Below are 14065 nucleotides of genomic sequence, written 5' to 3' on the forward strand. Positions count from 1 at the left end.
CAGCCATGCAGAGATAATTATGACCCATTATGACACATTACGACCAGTAAAGTCATGTTACTAAAACAATGGCTCGGGCTTGAACAGTGAAGGTTTATCATTAACTTTAGACTTTAGATTGCAATTTACATTACAACGGGGAGCTCATGAAACGTGTGATTGCTGATCTATGATAATAGGTCAATATCATTTATCGTTATTTCAGGCACTATTGTCTATTATACACTTTATGGATTGGAAGGTAATTCTGTTTTGTAGTTTTTGATGCAAAAGTCAATAAGGAAACTAATTTAGGTACGTGAAAAAGTGGCTTTATCATTCAAGTAAAGACATGTAGATATACTTCGCTTTAATCGGCGAAGTGCATTCGAGGATAGTTGTGTAACTAATCAAGATTAATTACAGGTAGGTTCATTCTTGTATTCCTCGAACGCCTGCTGCCATGCTGTCATCTCAGTCTTCCAGTCATCATAACTTTCCCGCCATTCCTTCTCAGTGTCACTAATGTCGCCTGGAAAGAGAGGGAGACAGGATGAAGCAAAGATGTGATTATCAAAATTAGCGCGCTTTCCTTTTATAGCTCACACTCGCATTCTGGTTTGTCAACCTGTGCGCCAACCAATGACAAAACTAAAAAACGTTTTGGAGTTGCTTTTCTGCCGACACATCTTTTTTTTTAATGCATCTCATATTCTGAACGAATTCTGTGATTGATGACATCTAAACTCTATTTCATAAAAACCAAGATGGCACATTCTGACTCTTTACCTTAGGAGACAATGTCGATGTTGAAGAAAAAATCGAAAAGGCGAAGATGCATTACATTATTCCAATTATTGGTGTGTTTCGAACTTGAATCAATGTTAGAACTCGATCATTAGCCTTTTTATACCATCTGTGCGATTACAGTCTGATTAACGAATAAAGACAGAAGTCCAGTATCGAGAATCTACCTGATGCACTGCTCATCAGCCTTTCAGTCTTACACGTTTATAAAAAAAAGAAAATTTATTGTAACGTGCAAAGGGGAGTCATCTACACTTAGCTATAGGGTTGATTGCTTAACGATATGGTAATAGCTTCAGATTATTGGATAAATATTAGTAAACATTTATGGAACATACGCACAGACACACCCACAGCATACAACCGCTTTCTACAGTTGAGATTCTCGAACACAACCTGTTAAATCTAACATATAGTATAATGAAGTGATTATTCCCTCGAAAAAAATACCTGTAAAAGCCACGAGGGATGGGAAGTAGTGGTTCCAGAAATGACACTGTCTGGCTCTGACAGCCCTTCCTGTGGGCAATCCTATGGCTATCTCCTTGTATGTGAGTTCAGGGATCGTGTACTCTGGCCAGGTGTACTGTCCTTCCAACGGGTCTGAATCCATGCTCGGCTTACTCGGATTTCTACAATACATATAATAGTTGCAATCCATTAATGCATTAAGTTATTGTTGTTTAAGTGCCTTCCTTAAACTGTCACATGCAAAATTGAATCAGTGCTTTTAAAGGCACTCAGAATTTAACTGATAAGGAATTTTGTCTCCAGTACAATACAAAGAAGAATAACATCTATCCAGAACTTTTTATCACAGTTTAGAAGTATTTGTAACTTTTTAAAATATTAGTAAACTATTTCATTTTAGTGAATCAAATGGCTGGCTTACCCGGTCTTGGCAAAGTTGGTCCAGAATTGCATCATCATAACGGAGAGGGCGTTCTCCTCGTCAGTCATGTTGTGTCCTTTGACGTGGTAGAGCTGATCAATGAAAGGGACGCCCCACACAAAAGTCATTTCTTCTCCATGTGCTGCGCCGAGCCAAGGAGTGTTGGGAGTAGATCCTTCGTACTCATAGAAGCTCCTAGTATCAATTAATTGAGAAGAAAAAAAAGATAGTGACACAAAAATAACTGATAGAAATGAACACACTCTGCTAAAGTGAGTTTAGAATGTCTCTTACTGAACTTAAAGGACAAATCCACCTTCATATACATAAGGATTGAGAGAATGCAGCAATATTAGTAGAACACATCAGTGAAAGTTTGAGGAAAATTGGACAGTCCGTTCAAAAGTTATGAATATTTCAAGTATCTGCGCAGTCATTGCTGGAAGAGAAGACTACTACAGTGTATGATGTCACATGTGTACAACTAAATAAGGAAAATAAAAAGAGAATTTCACAAAACTTTACTTTTTGAATAAAGTGCACATTTCTTCGACTTGCTACTGACGTATGTTAAGGGCAATATTATTCCCCCTGCCTTCTGAAAGAGAGAAGTCGAGTGTTCTTTTGTAATGCGAAAAAATAGAAATATGTTGAATTTTCTTTATTCTTTCTTTATATCGTTGTACTCATGTGACATCACAAGCTATAGTAGTCTTCTCATCCAGCCGTGACTGAGCAGAAACTTCAAAAATTCATAACTTTTGAATGGCTTGTTCGATTTTGCTCAAACTCTCACTGATGTGTTCTACTAATATTCCTGCATTCACTCAACCCACATGTCTATGAAGGTGAACTTGTCCTTTAAGTCTCTTACCCGTCAACCGTCAACCTCCCCCATACTCTCTCTCTCTCTATCTCTCTCTCTCTCTAAAAACAAAACAAAAACAAAAACAAAAACAAAACATTATGAAAATCGTTATTGTCCACTTTGGGTTTAGGTTGCATCTGCTTAGGCTTTGAGAACGGCAACTTTTAGTTTGGCAATGTTGTATTCATGTGTTGCGAATAAGCAATTTATGTATTGAAATAAGGCGCATATGAACATATTTACATTTTATGAAATGATATTCCTCATTAAAAATGCTTTAGTACGTTCTGTAAGATTGAAATGCTTCACATTTCGGATATGAGGTAGGCCTACTCATGTTTCTGTATAACTATCACCGAAATGCAAGGAAGTAGTGGTAAGTCCATACTTCGTAGGTACGTGGGTCATAAAGTACTGGTAGACGGGGCCGCCGTGTGATGTATGTTCTCTAATGACGTAATCAGTTGGACAACCGAACATCAAATCTCCAAAGAAATCCACCACCGAGTTAAAGTAATCCGCAGTTATGTTGTCTGCAATACTCCAGTCGGTATACTCCTGATCTACAGAGTCGTATATGATCGCATCATCCAGACCGTTGTAGAAAGTTAGCTGGAATTGAATGGAAGCAAGGTAGATAGCTCGGTTGTAATGGGGCGGTGTTTCGCTACCCCAGTAGTCAGAAAAAGATGCGTATGGTATCAAAGTCCCCTCGTCCTTGTTGAAGCCCGCAACGATTGGTACGTGGGCAAAGTCCCCGTTGCTGTAGAGGTTTTTTGGTGTATCTTCGAGAAACGTACCGTCAACAGTCACTCGATACACAGCATCATATACCTGGGCATTATGATATTGATAATATGAAGAGAGGTCCAATTTACAAAGCAAAATTAGTAATGTGCGAACATCTTGTTGGACAAAGCATATCTCATAGCCATGGATGGAACAGTACCAATGGCTGATAATCGTTTATACATGATTTTAATGAAACTGTACAGGCAGCATGTTGTTGGTAATCAAGCCAAAATAGTTTTCAGTATTTTTTTTTTTCATATGAAGCGATGACATCATCTCGTCATGTTGTATGAATGTTTCATCAGAAAATCTGAAATTTTATACTTTTGCCATCCTGTTGGTTTTTAGCTACCCTATACATTGTAGTAAATTATACTGTGACATTCGTCTTCGGTAGATGAGGGCAGTACATGGTGCAACACGTTGCCATGGCAGCCATACCTCATCAGCGGCCTTCCTTAGTTTTTCAGCATCCTTCTCTCTGAGACATTCCACCAGAGCCTCAGACGTCGACGTGCTGCAATTCATGGCCACACCCAAGTTTCTCGACTTCTCAAGCTCTCTCTCCGGATCGTTGATGAACGCCCAGTCAGCCAGGGCTGTTCCACTCTGAATCAGTAAAAGAGACTCAATTAGGTCACTGGAATGTATCCACAGGAAACATGAACAGAAAACAGCAGATGAACTAGTAAGCAATACGAACAAGAATATCCGTAGCAACTGACATGACCCACATGTAACTCACATCACGAAACACCCACCAAACATTCCGAAGATACATCAGCAGGCTAATTAGCTTGTTCTAGTGAATGAAACAATGTGCACATGCAAATGTTCATATTGGCAAGTATACATGTACCTTTAAAAGATATCCTGGCTCGTGAGAACATGACGCTAAAGGAGAGCAGTTTGTCAATTACTAGTATTATTTCCCAATACATTGTATCAACATTTGATGCCGCCATTTAGCTTTCTCAATAAGTAAATTTTGATACTGAACACCATCAATGAAATTAATTGAAGTCGTGTCATGGTACTTGCAGTCTAATACCGTGGAAGTTCTCAGACTGGCTAATTCTTAGACCTATATAACATTATGTACGTATGTCATTCTTATACAAACTCTGATGGTGCACTTGATTCTTTTTGATTTTTTGTCACAGTAGTTTTTTTTTCTGGTCAAATAAACAAGTATGATTACAACAATAATGACGAACCCTTTTGAAAAGAAAGAATAATGACAAATAAACACCCAGCGATTAGTATCTCCTCTATTACACTGCAAAGATACATAAAGATAATTCCCACCTGCATGACTGCCTGACTGAAATAAGGTTGACTCAGTTTGGAGAGGAGATGAAAGCTAACGCTTCCAGCTCCAGCGCTCTCTCCAAAAATTGTGATCCTGTCCTTGTCTCCTCCGAAGGCTGAGAGAAAAAAATCATAGGATGGAAAGAGATCGGCAGATGATCATAATAAATGCACGGATAGATCCTGTAAAGATTAACTGGCAGACTTTATAAAGAGAAAGGAAATAGAAAAACAGATATATATAGAGAGATAGTAACTTGTTATCAAGCTCTTTACCGAGCTCTTTTCCTTCCATTTGTTTTGGGAGTTAAAGGAATATGTTTATGATAATAATCTAATAGTTTTGTAAGAAAATTTCGGAAGAAGAATTAACATCTCGGAGTTCAAAGATGTCATTCCATTGTTCTTCGAATAAATCTCGATTCAATGAAAAAAAAAATTGTTATCAAAATTATGAGACTCAATATTCAAAATGCATGGCCGAATTCAGAAAGATTCAGTAATCATGCTTTAAAGCCAACAGAAAGTTTATGCTTTAGGTGCATTTCACAGAGTGAAATCATTGACTCGAGGTATCTTGATATAACTACTAGCCAGTATGATGCTAAGAGAGCGTTATAACTCACGTCTGATCATTAGAACGTCAGTTTGGATGAGAACTGCAGTAGTGACTACATTTTTATTGAAGTACATGTGCGCTGAATATATATATATATATATATATATATATATATATATATATATATATAATATAATATAAAATATAATGTTAACATAAACATTATATATATCTATATAATTATTATGTTCAGAGCAAATGCACTTCAATAAAACTGTAAATATATATACCTTGATTACAATTTAAAGCATTGTGTATAAACTATGTATGTGTTTCTGTTTAGTCTTACCATGGAGGTACAAAAATTTTGTACCTCTATGGTCTTACATTCTTAAGGAAATCAGTAGACATATTTTTTTTTTTTATTACGGATGATATCTGAGATATTACCATTGAATCCTGCCACATCTTGCCACCCTACTGAACTGCATTCAATGTAATTATTTAAACAAAATTCTAGTTGATACATGAAATCAAAGCATAATGTTACATCAAAATCTAAATACCAGATACCTATTTTGTTCTGATACCTAGTCATTATTACCTTCAATGTTAGTATAGACCCACTTGAGAGCTGCCACCTGATCCAGCATACCAACATTACCAGGAGCTTCTTCATCACCTGGTAGAAAATGGAATTGAAATGAGTTATTACTTGAAATACAGGCGTAGAAAGCAATGTCAGGAATGACTGGTTAGCTTTATTTCTGAATTGATTCGTATAACTTGCGAAAATCTCTCCGTTTTTATATTTATTAACAGCTGTTTATTATATTGAAGTACTGTTATATATATATATATATATATACATATATATATATGTATATTTTTTTGGAGTGGGGGATATATGCCTTGATTTTGCTTGTAGTCTTTTTTTTGTTTCCTTTGAGAGACAACAATGGCTGTTTTAGATCCATTGGCAGGCTGTATGTACATACTGTATTTTAGTCTTTGGCTTCTATATTCCATTCTGAATGTACTGGTCATGCATGATATAAACAATTATGACAAAAAGCATCATTCTTTTCTTTTCTATTCATATAAGAGATAAGAACTGACCTGTGGTGAAAAAAGAAAAAATGTTCAGGCGGTAGTTGATAGTTACGATTATGACGTCACCAACAGAAACCAATGGGACGCCGCTGAGTTCCACTGTCATCGCGGTTCCAATGGAGAAACCGCCACCATGAATAAAGACCATGACCGCCGCATCGTTAATCTTTATCAGTCAAAAAGATATTGATAATTCATGTTTATAACTTTGTATTTCTTGTGGAATCATTATTCATATCGCAGTGAATAACATTTACCACAGACAAAAGTATCACAAAGTAATTTCGATTTTATATCTCTTTAAGATCTATAATGTTTGTTCCATGTTATAAGTGCTGTCTGGGGCAAATTATTTGTATAGGGCCCCATTTCTCTCTCTCTCTCTTCTTTCGTTCTTTAAAACAACAACAACGACATAATTTCGAAGACGTTGATCTAGAGGGTTGACATTATATGATAAAAAAAGAATGATTAATTTCCTCTCCATAGTGTCTAACAAGACAGTATAGTTTAATATGGCATCAACAGAACATATCTGTCCTATTGAGTGGACGAAAAGTGATTGAAAAAAGGAATCTCTGAGACAAATCCATTCACTCTGAATGAAATCCTGAGTATCCAACGAAGGACAATATGCTTCTAAAGCTGTAATTCCGCCGTTTTGACACTGGCGAAAAGTGAATCCAACAATATTTATCATAATAATATATATTATCACAGAGAGAGAAAAAAAAAAATCATTGTCCTTGATGAATCCTACCTTTGGATTAGGAGCAAACACGTTCAAATACAGACAGTCTTCTGACATCTTCTCGGGAGCCGGGAAAAAGTCAAATACACCTTGCTGACACACAGCTTCAAATTCCGTAGCGTTTCTTTCTCCTTCCCATGACGTCATATTTGTAGGCGGGGCGAATCTCTCAGGAGGGGCTGCATAAGGCACCCCCTGTACATTGGTAGACATTAAAGACGAATTACAACTAATCAAAGTCTGATGTAATGATAATGTCAATGCCTCCATAAAAGTTCAGTCTTACCGTGAAGAGGGTTTTACTGCGGTAACAACATGACTATAGATAAGCTTATTCTTCAACTTTAATGCATCCCAAGCAATTTTCACCTCATTGGTAAACATGTTCGGTATGATTCAGTTATTTACCAGTGCTGCAGTAATTGCAACGACTAGCATGAAACATCTTCAGTCATCATGACTATTTACAAATGGAGTAAACGATGCTTAAAGAAAATGCTGCAAGAATGTATACTACATACAGCGTGCTAGCGAAGTAAGCATGGTAAGGTTGCATTACTGCGCTAAGGGTTAAAAATGTAAACTGGCGTACTAAGAAGTACATAAGAATGTAGAGACTAACTACATGGTGTACCAAGAAATGAGAATAGCTACCAGTGTACTCAGTGAAAGTCAAGTACACCTACAACTCCACTTAATAAAGCTGTCCCTTATTTTGTTTTGTTTTTCAACTCACCAAGAAAACGTCGACATCTCGAGTCTTGTTGATGAACCTGTTTTCACTGAAAGTCACCGTCTTTCCTACCAGAGTTCCTTCTTTCACCGTAACTCTCGGATTCTCAGCATTCACTGGTGCGAAAATGGCAAAAATTGCCAGCAAAGTCCACAATAGCCTCATCATTTGAGAGGAATTGCGCTTATCTTGTTTTCCTAATCAAAAGTCGCTGATTTTATATTCAGAGAGTCCAAGTAATGTGACTACGTGCAATCAGTTGTCCGTCTAGAATGAACGACAGCTATGCTTGCCTAGGATTGTCCTACACCCAAGAACTGTTTGTACAGGGCAAGATATTCAGACTTTGGTCACACTTTGCAAACGGACCAATCAATGAGCCAATTCCGAAATGACGTCAGTAAGTTTTAGCAGAGATATGAAGACATGGAAATGTAGTCCAACGTTATGATTATCTGAAGCAACTTAAAGCCACAAATGTCTTTAAACAGTTCGGAGTAAATTTGCAGCTTATCAATTCCAAAAAGATACTGTAGTCGAATGAATAAGATTGTTCAAATAATTATGTCGAGTTTTTTTTTTTCAGTTCTGTATTACTGGACTTATTTCAGTCTGACCACAATTATGGTCAATTTAAGCAATGACCTTCTGCTTAACAAAGATTGTTTGAACAAAAAAAAAGAAAAAAAGAGGAATCACAAGAGTATGGAAACAGTCGTGAGAATAGATATGTTTTGACAAAGGTCGAAGTCCGAAGATTGTTTATATACTGACAAAGCACAAAGCTATAGAGGAACTGAATAGGGTCCATTTATTATTGTCATCTTCTTTGATCACGCCACAGTTGTGAAAAATTTTGCAGGCTGTGTCCTTCTCTGCCTCAAAAGGCAAGCAGGAACATTACATGACTTTAATCATATGGGGACTCTTCATGTAACTGACATTACGAAACTAGCATTCATAGTTTTACTGACAACTCTCAAATGCGTCCCAAATGATGAAATCATTTATGATGACTCATAATATGCCCTACCACGTGGAACCAGTGTATGTATTTTAATATATTCATTCAGGTCTTATATGCGTTGATTCTTGTAACTTTGATGAAGAGATATTCCAACGGCAGGCATACAGCATAGGTGCTCATCGTAATGGTATCACAGTTTTATAAGGCTTTTACGATCTTGGCAAAGTAAAGTTCTGCGTATTTCCACTTGTTTACATGGCTGTACTCCATAATGTGCTATGATGTACTTCACCATTTTGTTGTTCCATTATATAAATATTACCTTGATATTCAAAAGACAAAAACCGTATTTATGTAAAATTATGAAAAGAAAATGTGATATCTGAAGTGGGAAAGACGTACTAAAAGGCTAATAAGCGTACATAGAATGGGTGTACGTCATGAGACCGACGCCCAAGAGGTAGACAGCCCATGAGTTCAACTCTAAGCAAAAAGTGCCCACGAGACCGACACTTTAAGCCCCGTGTTGTAATGTCGAACTCGTTGGCTGTTTTTACCTAGTGCCGAATTCATTGGCCTTATTTGCGTAGCGTCAAACTCATGGGCTGTATGGTTCGTGGGCTGAATGACTCATGGACCTTATTTCAATGTCGAACTCGTGGGCTGTATGACTCATGGATGTCGGTCTCGAGGGATGACCCTCATTATAGAGTGAGTCCCTCAGTATAGAGAGAATGGAGGAAAGACAGAGAGAAACAAAGCGAAAAGTAAAACACAACATATAAATTCACGTACTTTGGTATACATGCAAGAACACATATAGTACACACACCCATAGACAGTACAGTACACATCATAGTAGTATTCAACTAAACTAGGCAAAGAGACTCAAAACATTAACAGCATCATACATAAACCCATATTCCATAATGTCTCCATTTGCCCGCATATACCCACACTCATTTCCTGTCTTATCTAAAGATGCACAGTATAATACTCATTTTTTTAATGAGAGTCCTTGCTTTGTGGGACTCAGACTGGCAAAGAAAAGAATCCCTGGCTATTGACCAACATGAAAAGACAGCAGCTATCATGCATAGTTGTGAAACAGTTGGTCGTAGAGATGTCTGGCGATACCCACAGCTGCTTGGAACTCTTCATCATCATCATCATCTTCTTAATCTTCTTCTTTTTTCTTGACGACGTTGTTGCTAATTGTTTGTTTTAAGGTGGTTTCAGCAATATCTCTATAGTCCACAACAGTGTACAGTATATCACTTCATGGTAAAGTTTGAGAATTTTCGCGTGTGGTAGTGCAACAATGATATTTGTGGTAGTGTGATATAATTTTAATGATAAAATGGGCCCCTTGTTTTCTAGGGCCCCATTTTTTCCCTCTCTCTTCTTTCTTTCAAACACATCTCCTGGTAGGTCGTGTATAACGTTTGTTGCCTTCTCGCAGAAAGCAGGAAAGAGCAGTACGGATTAAGCAACCCGTAGCTGTGTTGACATACACGGTTTTTAAGGAATTGACATCAGAACTGTGGGTGGGTTCATGCAAATAATGTAGAATTGAACTCGAATTGAAGTTGGCGTCCCTCATGCTCTGTCTGGCATCAGTACGAGCACCCTCTAGCGTTCAGTAAAAGCACAGTTTTCATTTCATTGTATCTGATTCTAGCGGCACAGACTATCCCACACGTACCATATCTCTACGGGATAGCGATCCCACAAGTCTTGTGTATACACGCTTATTTTTTTTTTATTACACTCTGTATCCTCTTTATACAGTCAAATAATGCAGCTCGAATTCTATACAGATCTGCACAATTCTACTTTCTTTATTCGTACTAATGATACGTGTTGTTTTGTTAATTGAGTTCATTTGTGATTTTCAATAAAAATGAAATAAATGAATCGAATACGAAATTAGAAAAATATATTGTCAAATCAGCTCTGAAATACATAGACCTCCTGATCCAACAATAAGCCCCAATCTCAATGTTAGAGTTAAAAGGTTAAAGAAACATGAAATAAACGCAAATTGATTGATATACGTACATCTCTAATTTCAGTATATGTGAAACCATCCAGGTAAACACATACACACACACACACACACACACACACACACACACACACACACACACACACACACAAATCTTCTTTTCATGTGCACGCACATGATACGAGTGATCATTATGAACAAACAAATGGTTGGGATTATACATTTCACAGATCTGACCCATCCCTTTAAGAGAGAGCGAAGCGTTAAACAATGTCGATCAGCCCTTGACATTTTGTCAATGACGTTGATTTTAATTGATTGACTGGCCAGATTCATTGTTGCTGGTATCTCCATCGAATAGGATCGACTATACACCAGGACTTTCGGTCAACGAGTTCCTGATGACTGATTACAGCGCTGTGTGCAGTTGGTAGATGTTGCAATCTCGGTTTACCATGACTGCAGGATGAGTTATGCCGTCAAAGAACCAATCATGGATCATTTCAAAGTCAATGCCACGGCCTCGAGGCTTCTGAGCAAATCATCTCAAGTTTAGTGTGTCTGCATGGCGGCGGTTATAACTCCTGTAGGTAATTAAACGCTTCCTGCCTCAACACACCGGCGTTTTGGGAAGTTTATCAAGTCCATACTTGTTCGCAGAAAGTTATTGATACTGAGTTGTGCAACACCACAAGCTGCTCTACTTTCACTTTTCTATATCACTGTTAACGCAGTGTCATAATCGGGCTTTTAATGCAACGAATTCCATCGAAGTGGAGAGAGCTTAGAAGTTTTCAATCCCTATGGACATTCTATTTCTGAGGATCGCAGTCTGGTCAGTTGGAATTATAGGACAGGTGAGTTTGAAGTTCATGCCTATACTTTACTGTTGTCATTTCTTTCTCCCCCTCTTTTTTTTTCTCGTTTTTAAGCCCTATCTCAAACCTATTGTTCTGAAACAAAAGAGAAAAATGTCAATCGTCTTTTATTAGTATTTGCCATCTTTCAGAGATTATAGCTGTGGTCTTGCCGAACTGGAACTAAATTTTGTAAATGCTATGCTCTATACTTTTATCTTTCGCATTATAGAAGGAAAAAAAACCACTGGCGACTGCTCAATCACCTTTGTTTCATCAGCGTTTAGAATATTGACACTGTTAGAGTGAACGCGTACCTGCATGGGTGTTACTGAGTCATTAGATGTTTTGTTCCATGAAAACTTGCAAACATCTTTGATATTCAAATAAAATGTGATTAGAGATTAGAAGGTTTATGTTTTATTACCATGAAACGTGATGAAGAACTAAGATTGAATTAATTGTTTATGATACTCTTAAAGATTGTCATCATTTTTTGTGGAAATCAGAAGTGTAGCTTTAAAATGACGTAAGTCCTAATTTTGTTTTGTGCGTAAAATATGCATCCTATTGAGAATACACCTTGAATCATGTTAACGCAATTAGGTTCGGCTTGAAATAAGAAAAGCGACGCTCTGCCCTCATGTCCCTAAAGAGTAGGTCGACCTGTCAAACCTGTCTATAGCGGCCACCCAAGGGAAACGAAAAAAGTGGCCGTGATAGACAGATGGCCGCTATAGACATGTGGCCGCTACACACAGGGTCTACAATATGGCTTTCCTCATGGGGGGGATTTTTCAATGGCCGCTATAGAAAGGTGGTCGCTATAGACAGGTGGCCGTTAAGGCAGGTTTGACTGCATAGAGTCAATGTGAGTTACATTAGAGCGCTTAACTGCTTATCCGTCTATTTCAAATATATGAGTTATGTCTTCGTAAGAGACACAAAGTATGTGCATGATGACATACTGGTTGTAATCATTAATATTTCACGATCAGTGTAGAGATTGTTTTCATTCAACTTTCAACTTTAGATTTTATTTTTCATTTCCATGAAATAAACAGGAGAAATTATATAGAATGCATAGACAAAGCAAATTTGTAGTAATTTCAAAAAACGTACATTAACAAAATACATGTGATGATGAGTAACACCATAATTGCATTTATAAGGTACTATACACATGCATATTACACGGATGGGAATGGAAATGGAGGGTCCCACTAAAAAGCCAAGCTTGTACGATATGAGACCCTCAGAAATACATAAAAAACGAATAATGACTTCATGAAACTACAAACAAATATATGAAACATTATTACATCATTAACCTCAGTTCAGTATGAATACTTGGAAATTTACTACATAATTGCTGGTACCACATACAAACCATTTCTCCTATTCTTCTTTTTTTTTCTCACAGTCTTATTGGGCACAGCAAGCTCAATGTATGACTTTTGTTTGAAAAAGTATCATCCCCAAAAAAATCCTGAACAACATGAAAGTTCAACGTTTTCTTGCACATTATACTTACTTCTGTTCCTTGCAAAGCTTTATGTGATAATCCGCCACATGACAAACAAAACCTCTGGTAGACAGATAAGAGTGCATGCTGAATATTTTTTCCTTTTTTTCCATACCATCATCACAATATTTTCAGTGGTATTTTTTATTCTATTTATTATTTTTTTAGCGTCTTCCGTGAGTAGAAATAATGATTCATGGAACAGCAGGATAGGTAGTTATGGACATCAATAATTTCGGCAAATGGTAAATGAGTGTGACGAGAATACCCTCGGTATTCTTGCTTGAGAGAGAATTGTGCTATTGTTGAGTGATATCAAAGTCACCAATTACTGGGACCTGCTTATCATATGTGCTTACTTTACCAATCTTGAACAGCACGTCGTTAATCGTTGTGTAATTGATTGTGCTCTAGTTGTAGTTTGTGGACCAGGAAACAAAAATGTCATACTAGACTCATAGTTTACTATAATAGTGTTACAAGAGAGGTCGTGCGGTGTATGTGACCTGCCTTGATTATAAAGGAAGCAGGTGTTTATCTGAAAAAGGAAGCACAATGTGATAAGGTATCGTCTAACATCAAAGTTAAATGTACGTATATGGTGGCATTCTCTTCTTCAGTTTTCTCTTGTCTTCTCTAGTACTCAGTTCGTAAGATGTGATATCTTCTGTATACACTACAGAACAATTGCTTCAATCACTATCCATTGTACCATCATGTAAGATGCCCAATGACCTCCATTGACCTGATGTTGCGTCTCTATTTTTCCAACTCCTCTAGATCCGACAGGAAACAATCTCTTTGACTACTAAAAATTAGCTCCTGTGGCAAAGTCCTGACACACCTGCATGAGGGAAAGACCAAAAGATTATAGATCGGCAGCACATTATCCCCACTATTAGG

At 37.3% G+C, this 14065-nt stretch overlaps 1 protein-coding gene across 1 annotated transcript; it reads right to left on the minus strand.

Annotated features, from left to right (window-relative positions):
- Positions 1–8065, minus strand: LOC139732796 (cholinesterase-like). The gene is made up of 10 exons (XM_071643640.1): positions 7809–8065; positions 7082–7267; positions 6328–6487; positions 5813–5890; positions 4647–4765; positions 3780–3947; positions 2935–3380; positions 1679–1873; positions 1237–1418; positions 1–511 (listed from the first exon to the last, which is right to left on the minus strand). The coding sequence occupies exons 1-10, from the start codon at positions 7971–7973 to the stop codon at positions 396–398; spliced, it is 1815 nt and encodes a 604-aa protein (XP_071499741.1). The 5' UTR covers positions 7974–8065; the 3' UTR covers positions 1–395.
- Between the last annotated feature and the right edge of the window lie 6000 nt (positions 8066–14065).

This window comes from Diadema antillarum, unplaced genomic scaffold (genome assembly GCF_040938485.1).
Source record: "Diadema antillarum isolate AM-2024a unplaced genomic scaffold, OU_Dant_1.0 seq00000447_RagTag, whole genome shotgun sequence".
NCBI classification, from domain to species: domain Eukaryota; kingdom Metazoa; phylum Echinodermata; class Echinoidea; order Diadematoida; family Diadematidae; genus Diadema; species Diadema antillarum.

What these genes read in the sequence shown, in the direction of transcription:
- LOC139732796 (XM_071643640.1), bottom strand. Translation starts at nt 7,973, where the DNA reads ATGATGAGGCTATTGTGGACTTTGCTGGCAATTTTTGCCATTTTCGCA. An exon ending in TGTTTGCTCCTAATCCAAAG is followed by an intron (nt 6,488 to 7,081) that starts GTAGGATTCATC and finishes TGACTGATAAAG; the next exon opens with ATTAACGATGCGGCGGTCAT. An exon ending in TAAGGAAGGCCGCTGATGAG is followed by an intron (nt 3,381 to 3,779) that starts GTATGGCTGCCA and finishes CATAATGCCCAG; the next exon opens with GTATATGATGCTGTGTATCG.